Source organism: Pantherophis guttatus, chromosome 1 (assembly GCF_059756535.1).
Source record: "Pantherophis guttatus breed Tessera chromosome 1, ASM5975653v1, whole genome shotgun sequence".
In the NCBI taxonomy this organism is placed as follows: domain Eukaryota; kingdom Metazoa; phylum Chordata; class Lepidosauria; order Squamata; family Colubridae; genus Pantherophis; species Pantherophis guttatus.
Genome location: NC_142063.1, coordinates 69,606,826 through 69,628,950, shown reverse-complemented (window position 1 = coordinate 69,628,950; position 22,125 = coordinate 69,606,826). Strand labels below are relative to the sequence as shown.

The 22,125-nt window shown below is 36.5% G+C and overlaps 1 protein-coding gene across 1 annotated transcript in view; it reads left to right on the top strand.

Annotated features, from left to right (window-relative positions):
* Positions 1-807: 807 nt before the first annotated feature.
* Positions 808-22,125, top strand: part of LOC117665642 (cytosolic phospholipase A2 epsilon-like) — a 38,941-nt gene continuing 17,623 nt past the window's right edge. The window contains exons 1-10 of the mRNA XM_034417783.3: positions 808-924; positions 3,479-3,556; positions 6,187-6,262; positions 11,200-11,336; positions 13,306-13,437; positions 14,504-14,544; positions 15,323-15,365; positions 18,022-18,079; positions 19,716-19,885; positions 19,999-20,085. Of these exons, the coding sequence (XP_034273674.2) occupies positions 841-924; positions 3,479-3,556; positions 6,187-6,262; positions 11,200-11,336; positions 13,306-13,437; positions 14,504-14,544; positions 15,323-15,365; positions 18,022-18,079; positions 19,716-19,885; positions 19,999-20,085 (906 nt within the window). The 5' untranslated portion in view covers positions 808-840. The remainder of the gene's footprint in view (positions 925-3,478; positions 3,557-6,186; positions 6,263-11,199; positions 11,337-13,305; positions 13,438-14,503; positions 14,545-15,322; positions 15,366-18,021; positions 18,080-19,715; positions 19,886-19,998; positions 20,086-22,125) is intronic.

Here is a 22,125-nt window from a genome sequence, read left to right as displayed (position 1 = left end):
CTACTAAGTAGGTATATACAAAAGTATGAAGGCTATTGCTTAACGCATTGTAAGCCGCCCTGAGTCTCTGGAGAAGGGCGGCATATAAATCAAACCAATAAATAAATAAATTTACATAAAGGTAAATGTGACATAGTCAACAAGTTAGTCAACAATTTTATTTTGCCTTTTAGAACTTGTATATAATATTTTCAGGTTTCACCATTATTTATTAATAAGAGTGTTCTTATTCTTATCTAGCTCAGCTTTAATTTCCACTTTCAAGTGCAAATGAGGAAGCATGATAGAATGTCCTCCCAGGCAAGTAGGTTGCATTCCGTGTCATGGTTTGGGAGCAACCCAATTTTTTTTTTCAATTGGGATTTAGTAGAGAAATTTCTCTTAAATTACAATTGACAGTCATAAAACATTTGGTGCTATAAGCATCTCTTCAGTCACAGAGGTATACATGGAGTGGGGTACAAATGCAGAGGAGAGAAAGAATTAAACACACATAGGGAAGTTGAGGAGTTATTCATAAATTTGATTTCCACAAATCTAATCACAAAAGCATAAATGCAACATGTGGTGGGGTTTATTTAGTTAATAAGGATCCTTCCAAAGTACCTACATATGTTTCTCCATAATACAGAAAAGTAAGAAAGAAACAGACCAAATTCTCTTTCACAACCTCATTCCTCAAGGCAACGAGCTATTATTTAGCAGGCTTTCCCATCTATTGAAGTAGGAGAAAATGGGCTGGGATCCCTATTTCTCTTCTGCAATCCAAATGGGCGGGCCTAATGTTTAGTTTTAAGGTACTGTACCTTCATAGTGATTGCTGCCGGCATAACTGTAAGAATGTATCAGCAGCACCAGCCAATTAAGTTGACTTTTAAAGCAACCCCTGCTCGGAGTGAGACCATAGCAGGACCATACTCTCAGGTAAGGAACTCTTTCTTCTGGGAAAGAGTAATCTGTGTTTTTGTTATTTATTTGTGCTGAGATTTTGGGGTATTGAAAAAAAGAAAAGATGTTAGAAAATGAATGTGTATTTATTTTCTGCAGACGGGCTAAGTACAGTAAGCATCTTTTTTTCCTGATAACTAAACTGGCAAAGGACACTGATTTTTTTCCTTTCACTTATTCTCTACTAGTGATAGGTTTGTATGAAAAATAAATGGCATACCAGATCATCAATTTGGGGAACCCATAACCAGGCAAGAAACCCTGCTGGAAGTTTACCTAGTTCCATTATTTGGAGGCTGTCCTCACACAGCGGAAGGATGTAGTCTTCTGGTATCTCCGAGTTTATCTCTGCAAGATGACCAAATATGCCCTAGTGAAATGGGGAGCAGCCAAATGACAGAAGTGGCTGTCATTTCATTTTTAATTTCTTCCCTGTATAAGAAATTTGCTCAGATCTGATCAAGGTCAGAGTTGCTATGGTTAGAATTAGTGGAGGCTCAATGCCACCAAAATCCTCTTTAAAACAATCCAGTTGAGACAGTAAAAAGTTCAGAGATGCAATTCCTAGATAAGCCCTTTTGAGGCAAGGAACCATCTCTCACACATCATGGCTGGCTAGGTCTGGTTCCAATGAATTCTTTGAGTTAAACTAACTTTCTTTAACAGGAGAAATGGCTTTCCTTCAGATGTTGTGGGTACTCCATCACTGGGGGCTTTTAAGAAGAGATTGGACAACCACTTGTCTGGAATGGTAGAGGGTCTCCTGATTGAGCAAGGGGTTGGACTAGAAGACCTCCAAGGTCCCTTCCAACTCTATTATTCTGTTCTGTTCTAATCCCAGAACTGACTGGATATAACTTTTCACATGACACTCTAACCTGGCCCATTAACTATTTAAGCAAATAGACTAGTTGCAGACTAAATGCACAGGTGTAAAATAGATGCTACATAGCTCAAAAGTAGTGACCGAAAGGGATCTAGGTGTCCTAGTGGACAACCACTTAAATTTAAGCCAGTAGTATATTGCAGCTGCCAAAAAAAGCCAATTCATTCCTAGGCTGGATCAACTGAGGGATAGTATCAAGATCATGTGAAGTAATAGAAGCACTTTATACTGATCTGGTAAAACCACACTTGGAGTACTACATTCAGTTCTGGTTAAAAGCAACAATATTGATAAGGGTTCTGGAGGCTAAACCATACAATGGATGATTGCTAGAGGGCTTGAGACTTGAGGGACTGTCAGAGAGAAGAGGGAGTTGACCTATTCTCCAAAGCACCTGAGGACAGGACAAGAAGTTACAGGTGGAAGATTATCAAAGAGAGATCCAACCTAGAATTAAGGAGAAATTTCCTGACAATTAGAACAATTAATCAGTGGTATGGCTTGCCTCCAAACATTGTGGGTGCTCCAATATTGGAGGTTTTTCAAGAAGAGTTTCCACTGAAAATTATTGGATTTAACTATTTTAATTTGTAAAGATCACATTTTACAAAAAGCAAGATTAATTTTACATGTGTTGTCTTTTGTTTTATAATTCAGCTTTTTCATTCAAGGATAATTGTCCTCTTGTAATTTTTTTAAAGTGCTGGTTTTCATTCTTATACTTTATTCTTTCTTTCTTTCTTTCTTTCTTTCTTTCTTTCTTTCTTTCTTTCTTTCTTTCTTTCTTGCCTTTATTATTTATATAAACAACTCAAGGCAGCCAACATACACAATACTCCTTCCTCCTCCTATTTTCCCCACAACAACAATCCTATGAGGTGAATTGGACTGAGAGAAAACCTAGAGTCATCCAGTCGGCTTTTGTGCCTAAGGTGGGACTAGAACTCATGGCCTCTTGGCTTCTAGCCTGGTCCTTTAACCACCAGATGAAATTAGCATCAGCTGTTCACTCAAAGTGTCTGTTTCTAACTATGCCAAATGTGCATGTTTATGTCACAATGCAAGTTCCACACTTTCATATTTGTCATGCACAGATACATAAAAAGCAAGGGTGTGTTCCACTTATCTTTGCTACCGGTTCGCAACAGGAGCGCGTGTGTGCATGCGCTTTCTTCCTGCATGCATGGCACTTCTGCGCATGCACATGCACAGATCGTCCGTGATGATGTCTGGGCAGGTGGGCGGAGCCTCCCACCACCACTACTATCAGTTCACAAGATCTGGACTGAACTGGTAGCAACCCACCACTGACAAAAAGCAAAGCTTGCATTTCACCACCTACCCTCACACCCCTGATATTGTATTTCAGAATTTCAGTATTTACTAAAATAGTTTTTATTTGGTGTATTGTGTACTACTGGGGTGTCAAACTCATGGCCTGCAGACCAGATATGTCACGTGCTGGCCACACCGACGCCCAGTTTAGTGAAGGGGGGAAAAGTCACAATACATCACATGACGAGGCCAAAGCGACACAAGTTTGACCCCCCCTGGTGTAGTACATTAAAAAAAATGTTGACTTACGTGTGTGTTTGTGTGTGTGTTATTTAACATATTCATATACACACTCTTTTTCCCTTCCAGGACTGTTCTATAAATGCATCTCATGTAGCAAGCACAGAACTCCAACACAATGAAATACACTGTCATTCTCAATGCAAGGTACTATGAACATTTAATTTTAGGAAAAGGTGAATTAAGTAATCATTAAAAAGAATGCAAACTGACTAAAGAACTATTTGAGCAGACTGATCATGGTAACCTCATCTCCAACAGTTGTAATGAAATAAATGCAAGTTAGTTATTTAGTTTTTATGTAACTGCTCTAGGTGTTAATTACTGTTATAATTTTGCCACTTCTTTACCATACACAACTCATACTCTCTAACGGGTGTTACCACTTCAGTGGCTGGGTTGACACACTGTACTAAGCCAAATTGCATTTGGATTGGATTCAGATTAGCGTGCTAACTCACCCATTTGTGGTTCATTCAAAAAACAAGCTGAACGACATATCTTTGTGGTATCTGATGAAGGACTTCAAAAATAGGTGGATTAAATTATGCATTTATTCCATTTTTGGGTCCTATGAGCCAGCTAGTCCTGGTTGAAGTGACGCTTTGGATGTGAAGGTATCCAGTATCAGGCAATCTGGCAGTCAGTTCTGCTTGCCTGTTCTTGAGCTGAACAGTGGAGATGGGCCATAAGGATGATAGCTAGAGCAGGGGAGAATCAGAGTTGACGCAGTGTTGATCCTTTTCAAAAGAAAGAATGTCTTATTGGCTAGATATATTTGAGTTTATTGAATTCAAGCTTTTTTCTCTTCATTAGCACTATTTGTTTCTTTTAGTCGCAAGGAAATAATGATGAACAGTGACGAGGTCATGAAGTTGGTAGCTTTGTGCCAAATAACTAATGAGCAAGGCTAAAAAATAGCCACTAATTCTCTCCTTCCAGTTTCTTATACTATACTTATGTAGTAGGACAGGGATTTACATTTAAGATTTATTATGAGGTTAGCCAAACGAAAATCACACAGTATTTTTATCCATTTACAATATCAATAATAAATAACAATTAAGTGCATAGGAAGTTAACCACTGACTTCTGCATACCAAACATTCCACCTGCAGGAAGGAAAGATTAGGAGAACTGGGTGTAAACGACCTGTTCTCATAATAACTATTGTGACCAAATGACCTGATTAGAGGAAATGATGAATGCCAAATATAACGTTTGTTCAATATGAATAAATATGAGCAATATAGTTTTTAAAAAAATTAAAGTTGACAAAAAATATTTTTATCCAGTTCTGTACAATGTCATATGAGGAATTCACTCATTACTTCCATAGCTGAGCTGAATTTGATTGGGAAAAATAATAATATATCTCCTCATTTGCCATAAGGTGCTCTAGGATGACTAATAGATTTAAGAAAAGCAGGCAAGCTCACGGAAGTCATCTGTTCCTATTAGCTGCAAATGGCAGCCAAATACCTATTAGACATACAATAGGCAGCAGGCAATTATACCAACTTCTCCCAAACTTTCTCAGCTGGGGTTCCATGAGAGATCATGATTGGACAAAATAAATTAAAATTTATTTTGCACATTGCTATGTTGGCTGGGGAATTCAGGGAGTTGAAGTCCACACAATTTCAAGCTGCCAAGGTTGAGAAACACTAATTTAAAGGGTTCCTCCACAGTAATAAGGTTGATAAAGCTGTGCTAAAGTGCTCGTTTTAGGAAAGAGAGAAATTAATTATCAATTTTCAATAACTACCCATCCCCCAAAGCATTATGATGACTGCTGCTGAAAAGAAAGTCAATTTTGGAAGATGAGACACTGGACAACATTTCTCAAAAAGAAAGATAGGAAAAATACAGCAAATACAAATCTATTTCTGTCTGGTTTGCTTTAGATTTGGATAATTGCATAAATCAAAGCTTTGGACACTGCCAACCCTCTTGTAATCCAAAAAGGATTTTTATTAATCCAGTCTTCTCTCTGCAAACCTTTTCCTTAGGAAATGGCAAAATGATTTCCATCCCCTATATTTATTTATTTATTTATTGTATTTATTTATTTATTGGTTCGATTTATATGCTGCCCTTCTCCGGAGACTCAGGGCGGCTTACAATGCGTTAAGCAATAGCCTTCATACTTTTGTATATACCTGTTTAGTAGGGCTTTCAGGCCCCCCCAAGCGGTGTTCTTTTTTATACAAAGTCAGTTTATTGCCCACACAATCCGGGTCCTCATTTTACCTACCTCGAAAGGATGGAAGGCTGAGTCAACCTTGAGCCTGGTGAGATCTGAACTTGCAGTAATTGCAGACAGCTGGTGCTACTTTAACAGCACTTAGTCAGCTGAGCCACCAAGGCTCTATTTATTTTACAATCTCAAGTAATACCATTTATGAAAAGTGAAACCTGGATCCTCATCAGTGGTAGCAATCTGACCAGATGTACTTCAGTTTTTCATAATTCAATATGCAGTGACAGTCAGCTTCATATTGTATTCAGAGCTGCTTTTATTTGCAACTAAAAAAGCATGTCTTTGTCAACTCAAGCAAACCAAATATATGGCCTTTGTATTCATCTGTCAATGTTTTATCCCATCATAATCAAATGATTCCATGTGGTTTACATAGAAATCTGATCCACAGTCTGATTAAAAGACCAACAGGGGCTATCCAAAATTATATAAATAAGAGATCACAGTAAAGAAGAAGAAAAGACAGGGCAAAAGAATTTAATATCACCATTTTCTACTCTATGTTGTTTTTCAGCAAATGAAAACATTTCCTTGCAACTTGCTTACCGTTCGTGTAATACGACTGAGGAATCTCCGCCAGGCTGATGTCCGTGAGTGACCTTTGTTTTATTACAGTTTCAGATTTTAGTAGTATGTATTAGCCACTGTTATTAAACCGGCTTCAGAATTTCATTTTTGATAATTTATTGCATAAGGAATTGCATCTATTAAGTCATAAAGGCTACTGCATCCAGTAGCCTTTATGACTTAATGATTAGTGAATTCTGAAGTTGGATGAAAGGAATATTTGTAATCTATATGGATAGGAAGACTAATCTTGAGGTGCCCTATGATTCTATGATTGAGAATAACCCATGAAAGGTCATGAAAAGATGTGAAGCAGATAAAAAATATAAGAAAGTATGTGGATTCTTGAAATCACAAATAGATTAATTATGCTAAGGCATAAGATATTTGAGCAGTCACATTCTATTTCTTTTTCACATAAAATTGATTGATAAGTTTATCTCTAATGCATGGACAATCTCTCTTTAGGAAACACAGGAAATTAATTTTTTTGCTAATATAGCTTTCCTGAACTGGTCCCTTGGGTTTGTTTCGGACTGCAGCTCTTATCATCCCAGATTATCAGCCATTTCCGCTGGGCTGTAGAGTAATTACAGCCTATAATGTCTAGGGATATTGCTGATCGGTTTATCTCTCTGGAATAGAGATAGGAAATCAGATAGCTTTCAGATGTTTTGGCCTTCAACTTCTATCACCTCTAACTAACATGTTAATGAGAAGGGCCTGAGAGCAATACAGTTCAAATCTTTTAGAAGTACACCATAGTAAGTAGTTTGCATTAGATTATTGAACAATGCATGCAGAAATGAACAATGATGTGCAATATCCATATATCAAGAAATTGGTGAAATGTATGTTTCAATGAATCTCCTAAGCAAGCAGAAGCTGACATGATTTTACACAGTAAAAGTTAAACACAGCATCATTTTGAATAGATATTTGTGTGTGGGTATTATGTGGAATTGTTTGCAATTCAAAGTAAAAAAAAAAACAGGTGCAATTGGGAAACCCTTTCAGTTAGTCTTTTTAACACCTCCTTTGTCAGGTGTTAACATGTTTCATATGACCACTGTGGATCTATTTGTCAGCGTTCCAGAAAAACCCCAACTCCAAGTAAAGACGTGGAAGCAAACATTTTCCAAAGTTCTCTTTACTAGAATAGGCAAACTGGCACATCTGGGAAAACCTGAATCTGAAAAGCCCGGGTATTCCTTCAGTAAGTCAAAGCTCCCAAAACCATCCCTTTTTCCTCCCAGTGGGTCATATGCTCCAATCAACATCCGCTCCATCTCGATCCAGCCCCCTGACCACTCCTTCTCCAGATGCTGGATCGCCCTGACCTTAACCGACAGGAAGAATGCTATTATGTCTACTAACAACCCCTCTCCTTAATCCCCCCCTCCTACTTTCCCATACACGACAAGGTGGCAGCTTTGGAACTTCTGGCCTAATATGGCTTCCAAGGCTGACACTATTCTTGTTCTTGGAATGTTTTCTCATTCTTGTTTGCAGAATTCTTCCAGGTCAGAAATCATTTTAGATCTCTTTGCATGTTTGAGATCTCCCCATAGATTTTCAATTATATTTAAGCCTGAGTAATGCGAAAGCCATTCCAAAAGTTTAACTTTTTTTCCTGTAAATATTTGATTTAGAGGCATGTTTTTGTAATTGTCTTGATGAAATATCCAACTTCTTTTCTACTTCAATTTCTTAACTGAATGTGGGACACTGGCCAGTAGGATGTGTTTATATATTGAATCCATTTTTTTTTCTTCTTCTTTCCCTTGGTGCAATATTTTCTTTGTCAATGACTGCCACACAACCATGAAGCATAATAGAGCCACCCTATGCTAGATGTTTGTCAAGAGGATATTTTTTTTCAAATACATCACTCTTTTCCAATATATGTTCTATAATATATGTTCTCTAGTTTAATAATTTAATTGGTCATTCCAAAGTACTTTTGGAAGTACTTTTCAAAATATTTCAAACTTCTCAAGATTTTTTTCCCCCTGTGGATCAAGGGTTCCCAACCCCCAGGCCCTGACCCACTACTGGGCCATGGCCTATTTGCAACTGGGCTGCATGAATGGCGGGCCAGCATGCATGCATATGTGCATACACCTCAACTTTCACAAGTTGAGCTATGTGCGCATGTGCGTGTGTGCCGGCCACCATTCACGCAACCCAGTTCACTTCTCCCCCCCCATCTGCCAGACCTCCAAGCCACAAAGGTTGGGAACCGCTTCTTTAGATGATGACTTTTGTGATGAGACCAGAGAAAGGATTTTATTTCTGACAACTATCCCATGGAGATCACATTGTATAGGTAACATTGTACTTGTGGATAACTATTCCACGGGCAGCTAAAATTTTCAGCAGATGATTATTGATGAGCTGTTGGTTCTGTTTTACAGACCTAACAAGTTTTCTCTCAGAGATTTGACTTGGTCTTCCAAAACTTGTCTTAATCTTAATCCTGTCATATAATTTTTGTTTCTTTGTTTCTGAACAATGTTAAGAAACAATGTTATTAATGGATGGAATTGTTAATTAGAATTGCTCAAGATTTTTAATAGCCTTCTCCACTCTCCTGTAAGAGTGAATTACTAATTTTCAAATGATGAGTGAGCTTTTTTTTTTTTTTATAAAACAGAGTAACCAGAGTTTGTTCCCCAATGATTTAATTTTGGGCTTTAGTAACAACTTTCCAGTTATTTTTTTTTTAAAGAAATAACACAATCAGCAGGAAGGATGTCCTAATTTATGATCCTGCCATAGTCAGTATTTTCATACAGTACGTACCATATTTTTCGGACTATAAGATGCACCTACCTTTTTTGGTGAGGAAAACAAGAAAAAAGAAATGTGCCTCTGCCTCTGTCTCTCAGCACTTTTGCCTTGTTGCAGCAAACAGCCTGCTTTACTTTCATTTTCATTTTCAGCATAGCTTGATTAACACAAGGGAAAAAAAATCTGCTCCAGCAATTTACCTCCTTGCAACAAGCAGCAGAGGCCCCCGCAAAACAGTTGAGAGCAAAACAGCTGAGAGTTGGGAGGCCGATCCAATCAACTTGTGCTAATTAGGCTGTGCTGAAGCTGAAAGGAGCTGTTTCTTCTTGCTGCTAGCTGCAAGGAGGTAACTGCTGGGAGGCAGAGGCCAAAGGGTGGAGGCCAATGGGTGGGCAGGGCTACATTCAGTGTATAAGACGCACCTAAATTTTCACCCCCTTTTAGGCAGGGAAAAGGTGAGTCTTACACTCCAAAAAATACGATAACTAGTAAGGATGCACTGAAATTTTCAGAAAGATTTACAGCACATATAAGCTATGTCAGATTCTCTTTTTAGGAATGTGCAGAAACATAGAATTTGATCTGGGTGCTTAAACTTGTTCATGTAATTGTATATTTTCAGGATAAGCAAATTTGTCTAGTATCATCCCTTCATAATACTAGGGCTTATTCCTCCCTATACTCCTTGAGAGCAAAGAATTTCATTCTTTGTATAAAATCAGTCCCAGAAAAAATCTCTTGATTCATTTTAATGCATTTCAGTTTTTTTAATACAATTCATTCCTCATATGATATCAGATGTGCTGAGAGTTAGACAACTGAATTGTACAAATACAGATAGTCCTTGACTTACGACCACAACTGAGCCCTAATTTCTGTTGTTAAGTAAGACATTTGTTAAGTGAGTTTTGTTTCATTTTACAACCTTTCTTGCCATAGTTGTTAAGCGAATCCCTGCAGTGGATAAGTTAATAACCCAGTTGTTACGTGAATCTTGGCTTCTCCTTTGACTTTGCTTGTGAGATGGTCGCAAAAGGTGGTCACAGGACCTTGGGACACAGCAATGGTCATAAATATGAAACAGTTGCCAAGCATCTGAGTTTTGATCACATGTCCATGAGGATGCTGCGAAGGTCATAACTGTGAAAAACGGTCATACGTCACATTTTTCAATGCCATTGTAACTTTGAATGGTCACTAAACTAACTTTTGTAAATTGAGGACTACCTGTAATTGTTGTTAAGCTTCTTCATGGATTATGCTTCATCAGTAAAACATAAGGATTTTTTCCCCTTATTCCTATTATTGCTATTAAAAATAAACCTGTGACCCTTAAAACATCCAAGTACACCTGCCAATTACATTTCTCAAATACAATTCTGATGTTGCCATGCATATATTATAGCTATTTCTCCTATTATTCATGCAATCTCTATCAATATGCATGAACATCTGTGAGGGGGAGAGGGGCATGTGAGGAAACATGCATTGTGATGTCACAGTGCAAATTCCATTCCTTTGTACTTGCATTGTGATGCCTCAGTACAAGCAATAAAGGTAAAATTCGCAGTGTGATATCACAATGCATGTTTCATCATATTGACTTCTTTGTGATTAGGAGTTGATGCTTATGATGCATGAATACATCATACAAGTAGACAGGAATGGACAGAGGATGTGAACTTATAAGCACCCTAATTTTCAGGAAACTGCATACATAGCACCGTATATTGTATGCAATCTGCATTTTTTTAAAAAGAAAAGATTGAGGGTTTCTACTTCATTAAATCCCACTTGGTAGTGATGGAAACTCCAAAAGCAGGTTATTTAAAAATAGGTGGGGAAACTATTGGACACTTCCCTTTAAAATAACTGGGGTGATAAAAGATAATAATAGATGTCATGTACATCTGTCACTGATAGGTCAAAACATGTGACACAAGAGTTGCAGAACGTGTTGATTTATTGGCATACTTTATGTTTTAAGGTGTCTCAAGATAAATGCTTTGTGGTTATTACTTAAGAGCTCAGGGCGGACTCAGTGCTATAATGATCGACTCTTGTATGACAGAGCCTCAGCCATTTTTGTGATTTACGCTGCCTTGAATATGATTGGCAGCTGGCATAGAAACTGGCAACATTATCTTTTTTTCCCCCTCTTATACAGTAAGCCACTCTGATTGTTATGTGACCCTTTGCCTACCGACTGCTACAACTGAGAAGCTGAAGACTAAAACTGTAAATAATTGCAAGAATCCTGTTTGGAATGAAACCTTTTACTATAGAATTCAAAGACAAGTCAAGGTGAAAACCTTTTATCTCTTTTAGATGTTGCTGAACGGCTTCTAATATGTATTCCACTTTATTCAACTTTATATGCGTTGTTCGATGTCATGATTGCTTTTGGGGTGGGGCTCTGTTTGCTTTTCACCATCTTCTTATTTGTCCTATTTTTAAAAAAACAGAACAAGAACTGACAGCATATATGACAGCCTTTGCTATCTATAATCTGAGTAGAATTTTATACATACTTCTTAACTTGTGTCTAGTATTGGCACAATATTTTTCATCTTTACTTCCCAACCAATTTAGGAAAAGTAAAGTATTATATCTCTCGAGTTAAGCAAGAACTGGAATTTGAAAAGTTGCTTGTAACTAATGAAACACCATCTGCTTTATTAAAGTAACTTTTCTTTTTTTCAGTTCCTAAAAAAACTTGGAGCTGCTTTAATGTTGCATTAACTCTAATCAATCAACTCGTTAAAGCGACCACAACTTTGATTCATGTTCATGTGGAAGCCTGAAGAAAGATTGGCAAGATTTAATGGTAGAGACACATTGCGTTCATGATCATATGAATTCTGAAAAACCTCTTCCAATTCATTTTTAAATCATGCATAACTCTACTTGCTAATACATTTTGAAAGTCACTGAAGTGTACAAGGCTTTATGTCAAAATCACACAATAACTTCCAACGTCTACGTTTGAACATCATTTTAAATAGACCAATAGCACTTCAAGGAAGAGAATAAATACAATCTGATAACCATAGTCTGCAACAATAAATATCAAAAAAATCAAAAAAAAATCTTAAAGCAAATTGTGGATATGTATGATGGTGTGAGTTTTCATTGATAAAATCTGTATTCTCCTGATCTATTTGTTGACATAGATTCTTACTTATGAAAGATGATTTCATAACTAATGTGTTCCAGATTGTATTCTAGAATAAAGATGGAGTTGAGTGGTATAAATTAAATAAATACCAGAAGACTATTCTTTATGCTATAAAGGATTACAAAGCATTCTGTGCTGTGGACTAAATATCAAAGGAGATGGACATTCCATTTTTTACAGATGATGCAGATAGATCTTTTATTGAAATGGCCCAGCAGTTTTTAGAAGTAAATCTTCCAAAGAAGACTACTTAGATCATTTATTTTTCCTACTGCACTTAAGAAAGATATCAGACAAACGGGAACAGACTTAGGGAAAGACAACTAGGATAAACTAGGAATCTGAACCATGTAATGAGAGACTGCTGGAACTGAACATGTTCACCCTTGAGAAGATTGAAAGATCATCCTCATATCCTATTAAATATGGCATTTAGAGGACCTGCCTGCATTTTGTTGTTTCCAGCTCATTCCTAGTCCACCATAGAGATATCTCAAAATTCAATAAAAGAGAATGCATGTAGTTCAGGGTTGAAATGTGGAATCTTTGGTGCTCTCTGAGTTTGGTTGTTTGCTTGCAGATGTTTGGCCTGCCATGGTTGGAGGGGATCCCAATAACACAGGGAAAGCTACTATAATATAAACAGAGAACAAACCCAACTCCCTTCTAACTCTGAAGTTATTACCTAGTTCGGTAATAAGATGTCTTCAAGAAACCAAACTCAGAGAGCACCAAGAACTCCACAGTATCTTAAAATCATATTTAACTATCCCAGTTTCAGAATCAGGATTTCCCACTTCTTCCAGCAGGAGTCATGCTATAAAAATTATGATAGCCCAATCATTTGACACTGCTCTCCATTTTGACTTGGGCCCACTATACAAATCCAATACTTGTCTCCCACAGATGCATCTGCCTTATTGTGGCTGCTGTTTGTGTACTTTATTGTAAAATGGCAATAAAGCAGAAATTTCAAGCATATATGATCAGTGCTGAAGGAAATACAGAATCTGTATTTCAGCCACATCTGCCCTAATGTCTGTTTTATAGATACAGATAATGCCTGCAATATAATGTATTTCTTATTCTTCACAGAATGTGCTAGAGTTCTCTGTGTATGACTCAGATGCTGTTACTGAAGATGATTACCTTTTCACTATCAGTTTCGATGTAGCTCGTCTTCCTGATAATGAGAAAGTTCTTATGAATTTTAAATGTGATCCAGAGGTGAGAAATATTATACTGTAAGAGCAACTATACTATATGTTAACCTTTAAATAGTTTGTGATCCACCACTCTGAATAGAATCCACTTAGTCATCAGCATCTTGATAAGGTTTTTTTCTAGGCTGCCTGCCTGCCTGGCTATCCATAACTGTAAGTACAAAATTTGGTTATTGGGCTACCATAACTTTTCTGAATCATAAAAGAAACGAGATTTTTCACCATAATTGATTTATCAGTTATACCTGCAAAAAATGCTGCTGATAAATAATAACTCATTGGGAGATTTTAAAAAGTGTTTTTGATAGAATTCACTTTTGTCCACCCTTTGCATTGCAGCCTTATTTTAATTTCTAACTGATAAAACAGTTTTATTTATTTATTTATTTATTTATTTATTTATTTAATTACATTTATTTGCTGCCCATCTTGCCCTTCCATGAGCAGCCAGCATAGGAATGGAAGTTCAGGTGGAGAATTGCCCTATTTGAGACTATCTAGATATCAAAAGGTTTCACATTAGTTCAAAGTGAAGAACTCCTGATTTCTACTTAAATATATGGTAAAATAAATAAAAAATATAATGATGAAAAAATTCTGGTCCAGTGTTGTTTTCTATTAACTTGTAAACAGTTGATCGTTGTCTACATCTGATGTTACCTAATGTTTCTATCTAATTGCATGCTATAATTCCCAAATTGTGTTTTGACTTTAAGGTGTACACAAACTGGTGCCCTTGAAATATTTGGTACTTCCATTCCATCTATTCTAGAAATCATATTTCTTGCCAAAATGTAAGAAAAATTGTAATTTGGAGAGCACGATACATGAATAAATAAAAGCTTCCATATATTTGCTTATTATTGATGAAAAATATAGGTGTGTTTGATAGAAAAGTGAATTGTTTGCTGACAAATTTCCAGTTTTCATGCTTACATCATTTTTCAATATGTCATTGACCAATTTTTAATGTGAGAAAAAGTTGTATGCATGTGCTTAAAAATTATGTTAAAGGGTCGATTCTATCTACACCCATTTCAAATTCAATTTTGCTATTTTCTTTCTGGCAGACACAAGAAGAGCTGGAAGTTGAATTTATAGTGGAACCTGCGTAAGCATTTTCTATTCTTTATTTTCTGTATTATTGTGATATACACAGAATTATTTCAAATCAATTGAGAAAACAGAGACCATCAGTATATTTAAAAGACTCCTCCCCACACATACACATAGATAATTGCTTTATAAATGATAAGGAATAAGATAACTACAAAGAAAGAGACAAGATATACCTCATGGTGTAAAAACATAGATACATTCCTTGAAAGGCAATGTAGTAGCTTTAACAGATGACTTACAACAAGGGTCTAGTTGTTATTCTAACAATCCCTGTACAATACTGTGGAAGGAGGGGGAAAGAGACAGCTAAGGAAACACAGCAGTACTTATCCTTCAATTTACTCTCTGTTTAAGGTATGGAAACTATAATTCAGCAAGAAATTTCATTTGTAAAGGTGCTGCATAACTTCCTATGCAAAGTCCTGTATAAATACAATATTGATATAAGGAAGCATATGAGTTATGGGTACATAATTACATTGGCCTGAGTTCAAATTCTATCTCTTCATAAGGCTAAACCAAATATCAGAACTCTGGTTCAGAAGAAGCACTAAAACAAGTGGTCTTTACATTGTTTTCTATACTACTATATACTAGATGGAACTATGACAAACCATAACAATATCTCATTAACAATTTGGGGCAATATAGGAATTTTAAAATCTGAGCATACGGATCATATTCTAACCATGTATTTTCAATTTGGATGAGAAGGAAACAATATTTGCAGGAATATTGGAATTATCTATTTCTTTACATTTGTTTTCTAGGTGTGGTCCTCCGGAAACGCTAATTACAAATGGAGTTCTAGTGGTAAATTTAGAATTTTATTTTTCATGACACTTGTTGCACTTTATCACTGTTAATAATACTGCTGTGATCTAGGTGAATGTGAGGTACCAACTCACATTTTTGGTCAAAGTATTCTGATACTTGATTCTGAAGCAATGCACTTTAAATTAATGATGATTGAATTTCCAGATATACAGTATTTGGCCATATAGTTTAATCCTTGTTTAAGCACAACATAAGAACTGGATTTTCTTATAAGGATTATAAAACATATACTATATTCATCTAAAAGGAAGATCACCTGTAAATTGAGATATACAGGTTTAAGATATCTCTCCCATTTTCTCCAATTTTGCCAAAGATTTCCAGGGTCAAAGATATCTTATGCTCTTCCTTTACCATTGGGGGAAAGAGTCATGGAATTAGAAGCCAGGCATTAATTGTCTCTGTGTGATACCTGATACCATATGCATATAAGAGGCAAAGGTTTCACTCCAATCTGGAGCGAGTAGGTAATTTACATACTCGCTGCTCATTGGTCCATCTGAGCGGCAGGAAAAATAAGACGCTGTCAGTGGCCGGCTGGGTAAACAGAGCCCTTTAAAAAAGGGTGCTGTCGGCCAGCCGGCATGCTTTTTCCTAAGAACCAAGCTACGGAATAAAGTGCTGAAGTTACTTGCGAGTCCTGCGTCTTTATTCAAAGCCCATACTTAACAATACCCATCTTTATATGTTTTAAAAGACATTGAGAAGAACTCAAATAGCAGGTAGGAAAGACACCGCCAGGTCCAGAGACATGTTTTCTGTGGATCTCTTAAAACATTTCCCACTTTGAATAAAGAGAACACAAATTGTTTTGCTTTCAAAGAGTTAACCCAAAGTGCTTCAAGAGTCAACTCTTGTCAAGATCCTCATGTTTTGACAGAACATTCTGGCCTAACTAGAATAGATCATCTCTTTACCTCAGTTAACTACTAAATCAGCAGCCCCAACTTTTTGGGCACCAGGAACTGGTTCTGTGGAGAAAGGTTTTTCTGTGAACCGGAGGGGCTGTGATTTTGCATGCTGCCTGCATCCCGCAGATGGGGCTTTGTTTGTTTGCATGGCCTGGTTGCTGGCATGCCGTGGACTGGTGCTGGTCAATGAACCGGGGGTTTGGGACCCCTGTACTAAATTATTATTCATATTAACAATACTATATGAGATTTCCTACAGTGAGTCCAATGGATTTCAAACTCACATTGGTCAGGAAAGCAAATTTCTTTTGTTACTCTCTAACCTAGCTTGAGACTGGAAGTGATAACAGCAATTTTTTTGTCAATTATTAAGGTTAACTGGCAAATTTATATTTATTCTTTGTTATTAACAAATATTGTTAAATTGTTTATTTTAACAAAAAGTTTTTGTTAATTTTGTTTTGTTTATTCTAACAAAAAGCAACCTTTTAATTTTGAATCACTGATCACTTACTAAATGCTTCTTTTAAATTGTCTAGCTGGATTAATTTATCACTCATCTAGTATAAATTGTGACTTGTGTGAAAACTCAATCAAGCAATATTATTATTATTATTATTATTATTATTATTATTATTATTATTATTATTACTACTACTACTACTATTATTATTATTATTATTACAGAACAGGTTCTTCTGATCCCAATACAGCATCTTCAGCAATGACATTGAAACTTCTTTCTTTCTTAGCATAGATGAGTGAAATCCACACATCATAAAACTGCCAAGGTTGAGACACATTTAAGTAGATTATCCTGTCTAGATTATCCTGGCCATTATTTTACATCTAAGATAGCAACTAGGTTCTCTTCCAGTTCATCTGGCTCATATTTCCTCTCCTCTTTTTTTTTTACCTGTAGTGTCTGAAGAAGCAATCTCCAAAGCAATATTGTCAACCTCATATGTTTCATATATTTTAAATCCATATTTATAGTCCATTTTAATTATCTGCCATCTATGTTTGTACTTTTGGCTCCTTTTGGCAGTTTTTTCCATCTCAGAGAATCAAATTGTAATTATTCCACTGGAGTACCCATATCATCAACATGGCAGTTTTCTGGTTTTATTTTTATATTTTTCAGGGAAGGAAATTGGTGGTTTTTTTTATGGATGTGGTGTTCCTTTGGGTTCAATTCTGTTTCTCCTTTTGTTTACTCTATATCCCACCCTGGGAACTTTCTTTTATCTTTTAGTTTTGATCATATATTTTTCTGCTAAAAAAAAAACCCTGTTTTCACCTTGTCCCTGTTTTAGGTTAGATACTGGGTTGTGATGTGGGAGTTGATGGTTCTGGTGGATGATACACTCATATGAAATTATTGGCAATCCATAGTTTTCAGTCTAGAAGCATTTATTTTAATACAAAGCATTTGAATCATGCACATCAGCTGCTTGTTGCTAATGGCCTACCTACCTATATTCTTTACCCTCTTATTGAAAGCAAAAACAACTTTTATTTGAAGGGCGACAAAATCAGCAAAGAAACCAATGGAAGTCTCCTATTGTTCTCATAGCCAAAACTGAATTATATTAATGTATCTTCAAGTTAATTTTTCCTTAGCTGTTAAGTTTTCTACAGGTGTACTGGTACTGTTCAAAGTTTTAAATCTAGAAGTGATCATTTATGTTGCTTTTGTTTATTACTTCTGTTTATTACAGTGTCGTGAAATTTGTACACTAGAAGCAGAGGTGGATCAAAGCAAGCGACATAAATCACGTGAGTTTATATAAAATTATTTCATAATCCTAACTGATTTTTTAATAGTTTTCTTATGTATGATGTACGCTGAAGATGGCATTTAATTTCATTGTACGAGCTGCAATGACAATAAAGTAAACTTTAAATGTTTTTAAACAACAGCGCAAAAAAATTTCAAACAAAGAACTCGGGAAATTGTCCATGATTCATGAGGTCTCTTCACATAACTCCAGCGATCTCATTACTACTTGGCATATTGATTATGGCTTAGCCAATCAGATCAATGTATTATTTCTTTAGAGATGGAGTTACTAATAGCGAACAAGAATAATTTTCATTAGATCACCCAGATTGTCCATGACCAAAGTGAGAGAAATTAGGCGGTCAAGTTTTTGTCAGTGAAGTGGTAAAGTGTTGGGAACCTAGCTTATTAGTCTGTTTTTCTTTTCTGTACCTTTTCCCTTATACCATTCCCCCACCACTGACTAGACAAACATCTTGAATTATGTCTGTTCACACTAAAGAAAATTATTGATCATTTAGAGTACTTACTATCTTTCTAAAAACTACCAAAGAATTCAGATTGCAACATTCTGGTATTGCAGTTCTAAAACACTAAACTATAAAAACACACAATATTCAAGGTAGCTAAATAGCTACAGATACATTTTGTTTCACATTCATGATTAATGTTTAATGTCCATAAGGTTATAGAATTTCCTTCAAGATCATTCAATTGTCTGATTTACTTAAAATGTGCTTTATTTTACAAAGGTTTCCCCCCCACACACACACACAACCACCGTGTTGTAAATGTTGATTAATACATTTTAATGTTCAGAACATGCTCCAGGATCCATTGATGAAGCACTGTAGGTGCACTGTACGAAATGTGTCTTCTCTATCATGGCACCTACCTTGTAGAATAGTATCCTTCTGGGATATGAACTGTCCCAACCTGTTGGCCTCTGGAAGTCCTTAAAGACCCAGTCCCCTCCCCCCCCCACATACACACTCTCTGGGGTCAGAATGTTAACAGAACTCTGGAATGAACACGTCTGTGTGGTATGTTAGCAATGTGTTTTTTAAAAGGGCCTTGACTTAGCCTTATTCTTTCATTGACTTATAAATGCCTATGATGGTTTTGACGCAGAACAGGCTTGGTATAATGGCTAACACACCAGATTTGAAGCCAGGACACCACATGTTCTAGTACTTCCTTAGGGACAAAACTAGCTGAGTGACCTTGAGCTAGTCACCCTCTCTCAGTCCTAGAAAGAAGGGCAAACCACCCAAACTTTGTGAAGAAAATTGCAAGGACTAGTCCAGAAAATCAAAGAGGGAGGGGGAGGGAGAGGGAGAGAGAGAGAGAGGAATGAATTTGAATTTTAATTCTGGTTGCCACCCAGATCACTTTTGGTGAATGGATAACTATAGAAATTTTCCTTAAAGGTTTTTCCAGATTATCTTGCTATATCAAATAATTTAGTTTTAACTATTAATTAATTATTAATAATTTACTTTATTTCTGTTTTAATTATTTTATTTAAGAATTTATATTATTCACATTGAAATGTTCCATTGTATTTTTTGCTTGTTATAAAAACCTCTGCTATAACCATGTTTTTCCATATTATTTTCCCTCTGTTCTTAGAGAAAGACCTTTCACTTTCTATAAAAGGATCATATGAAGGGACACAAACTTTTAAGTTGGGTTCAGATGCCGTTCTCACACCTCCGTGTCCCACTACGTTCCATTATATCAAGTACAAGGATCCATCATTGAATGTTAAACTACCAAAGACAAAACCACATTACAACCCTGTATGTCAGTCTAATTCATTAATCACAATTGTTACAAATGTCCTTTCATTCATTTATTAGAACAAGCCTTTTATATAAAAACATTTATACTTATAGACTTTTTTTTTCTTTAGCGTTCCTGTTCTTGTTCCACCAAGGAAGATGTTCCAATTGTGAAGCTGAATTCCCTGCCTATGGGAGAGAAAGTGCCAATAGTGGAAGTGAGTGCCTTCTTTAAATACTAGAAATAATGTGTATTTATTTGTTAATTTGTAAAACACTTCAGTTAAGATGTACCCAAATGTACAAAAGATGGAGCCAATGCAACAATAATAAAATAATGTACTATTTTTTTGAAAAAAAAATACAATTATATCATTATACTTTTGAAAATAATATAAGTTTCCTAAAATTACTGGGAACTCTAAAAATCTTCCAGAACAGCCAACTTTTCACAAGCTTTGGAAAGCCATGAGAATTGCAGCCATCCTTGCCTCAAGAGGGAAGCAGTTTCAGAGGAAGGAAATCTCCACCAAGAATGTCCAATTTTAGAGTCCCTTTCCATTGCACCTTTTGATAGGTGGGGACTTTCAGAAATATTGATGTCCCATAATCTATGTGGGACAAGTGGTCCTGAAGTAAATAGGCCCTGAGTCACCAGAGGTTTTTATCTATGATAACCAACTGCTTGAATTGTATTTGGAAGTATATGTGTAGTCATTGTAGCTGCTGCAATAACCATATTACAGAAGTATGCAGCAGCAGTGAAATCCACTTACCTTTCCTACCGGTTCGGGAACGAGAGCATGCGCATGCTATGCGCACACATACCTCTTCTGCGCATGCGCAGATGGTAAAAAAAGGGACATAATGATGTCTTGGTAGGTGGGTGGAGCCTCCCGCTGGTGGCACTACTGGTTTGGTGAGCCAGATAGAACCAGGGGGATTTCATCGCTGGTATGCAGAGAGGTTTTAAGGGCAGCCCCATGTAAAATGAATTATAATTATTCATATGGAAAAACACAAGGGCATAAGTGACCATCCTGTTCTGGGTAAGGCTACAATACTGATCTAACCTACAACACTGCCCTAAACTATTTCAGTTTCTCTTTCCCAGAATGGGTTACTTCTACCTTCTTGCCTATTGCTACTGCCATCCTCCCCTTAATCTCTCTTTGCCTAAGCTAATTAAGCTCCCCCTCATAATCACCCAGTCACTGGATAGTCAACACTTCAATACATTATGCATGGCAACTATGTGCTCTCAAATGCTGTAAATGTTATTCCAGGAGCAGACTAGCTTTCTTTTACTCTGTTTCCCTTTATCTCCTTTCATATCTCTACCCATCAGGAGTAAATTTCCTTCTCCTTCTCTTCTTACAGCTTCTCATTTAGGAAATGAGGACTCACTTCTCTTCTTTTTATGTGGTTGGTGGCTCACTGTTCCCTCAATTCAGTCACAACTCCATATTGGGCAATTCAGTTGGTATTCCTCCTTCAGTTGTGTTTACTCATTCTCCTCCATAGCCTGTATGACCAGCAATTCCACTTGGCAATTTCTAGTTCTTCTACCTTGTTTTGCCCTACACCCACCCAAATCTCTGTTTCCTCTTTACTTCCTTAACACATTTTTTTTAAAAGAAGACTTTAATGTCTTCTCTTCTCTCACCTTTTGCATTTTTGGATCCAAACAATGTGATTCCCTACCTGTCTAAAGTCATTTTGGCTGTATAGTCTTCTGAGTACCATCAGAGTTCAAAAGAGGATTTTGTTTAGCTAGACCCTGTGAGTTCTGGGCAACATTAACTTAATTACATTAACATTAACATTAATGCTAGGGAATCAGTTTCTTGGAGCAACAATCTCTTGTTGGATAAAGATCTTCTATCTAACCTAAATATTAGATTGCTTCAAGCAAAAGAATAAAAACCTTCATTGTGCACCTAAAGCACTCCTTTGCAGAAAATATGCCACTTTTTTGTGCAAAGCTGAGATGCCTATCTTCACAATGTGTAGGTTTTGAGAAGATCTTCCACCGTTGGTTTTCTTCCTACTCAGCTGCTGCTTCAGAAGAAATATTGCAAAAGCTGCAGGGTGGGAAGATTTCCAATGAAACTTCATCTCATCTCATTTTCTGTCCTACTGGATTTCTTTCTTTCCATTGTAACAAGGCACAATCACCTTTTTAATCATTTCCTCATCCTTCCTGGGTAGTTTCAAGGGATTACTTTGCAGTTCCAATGCATTTTCCCCCTTCTGCT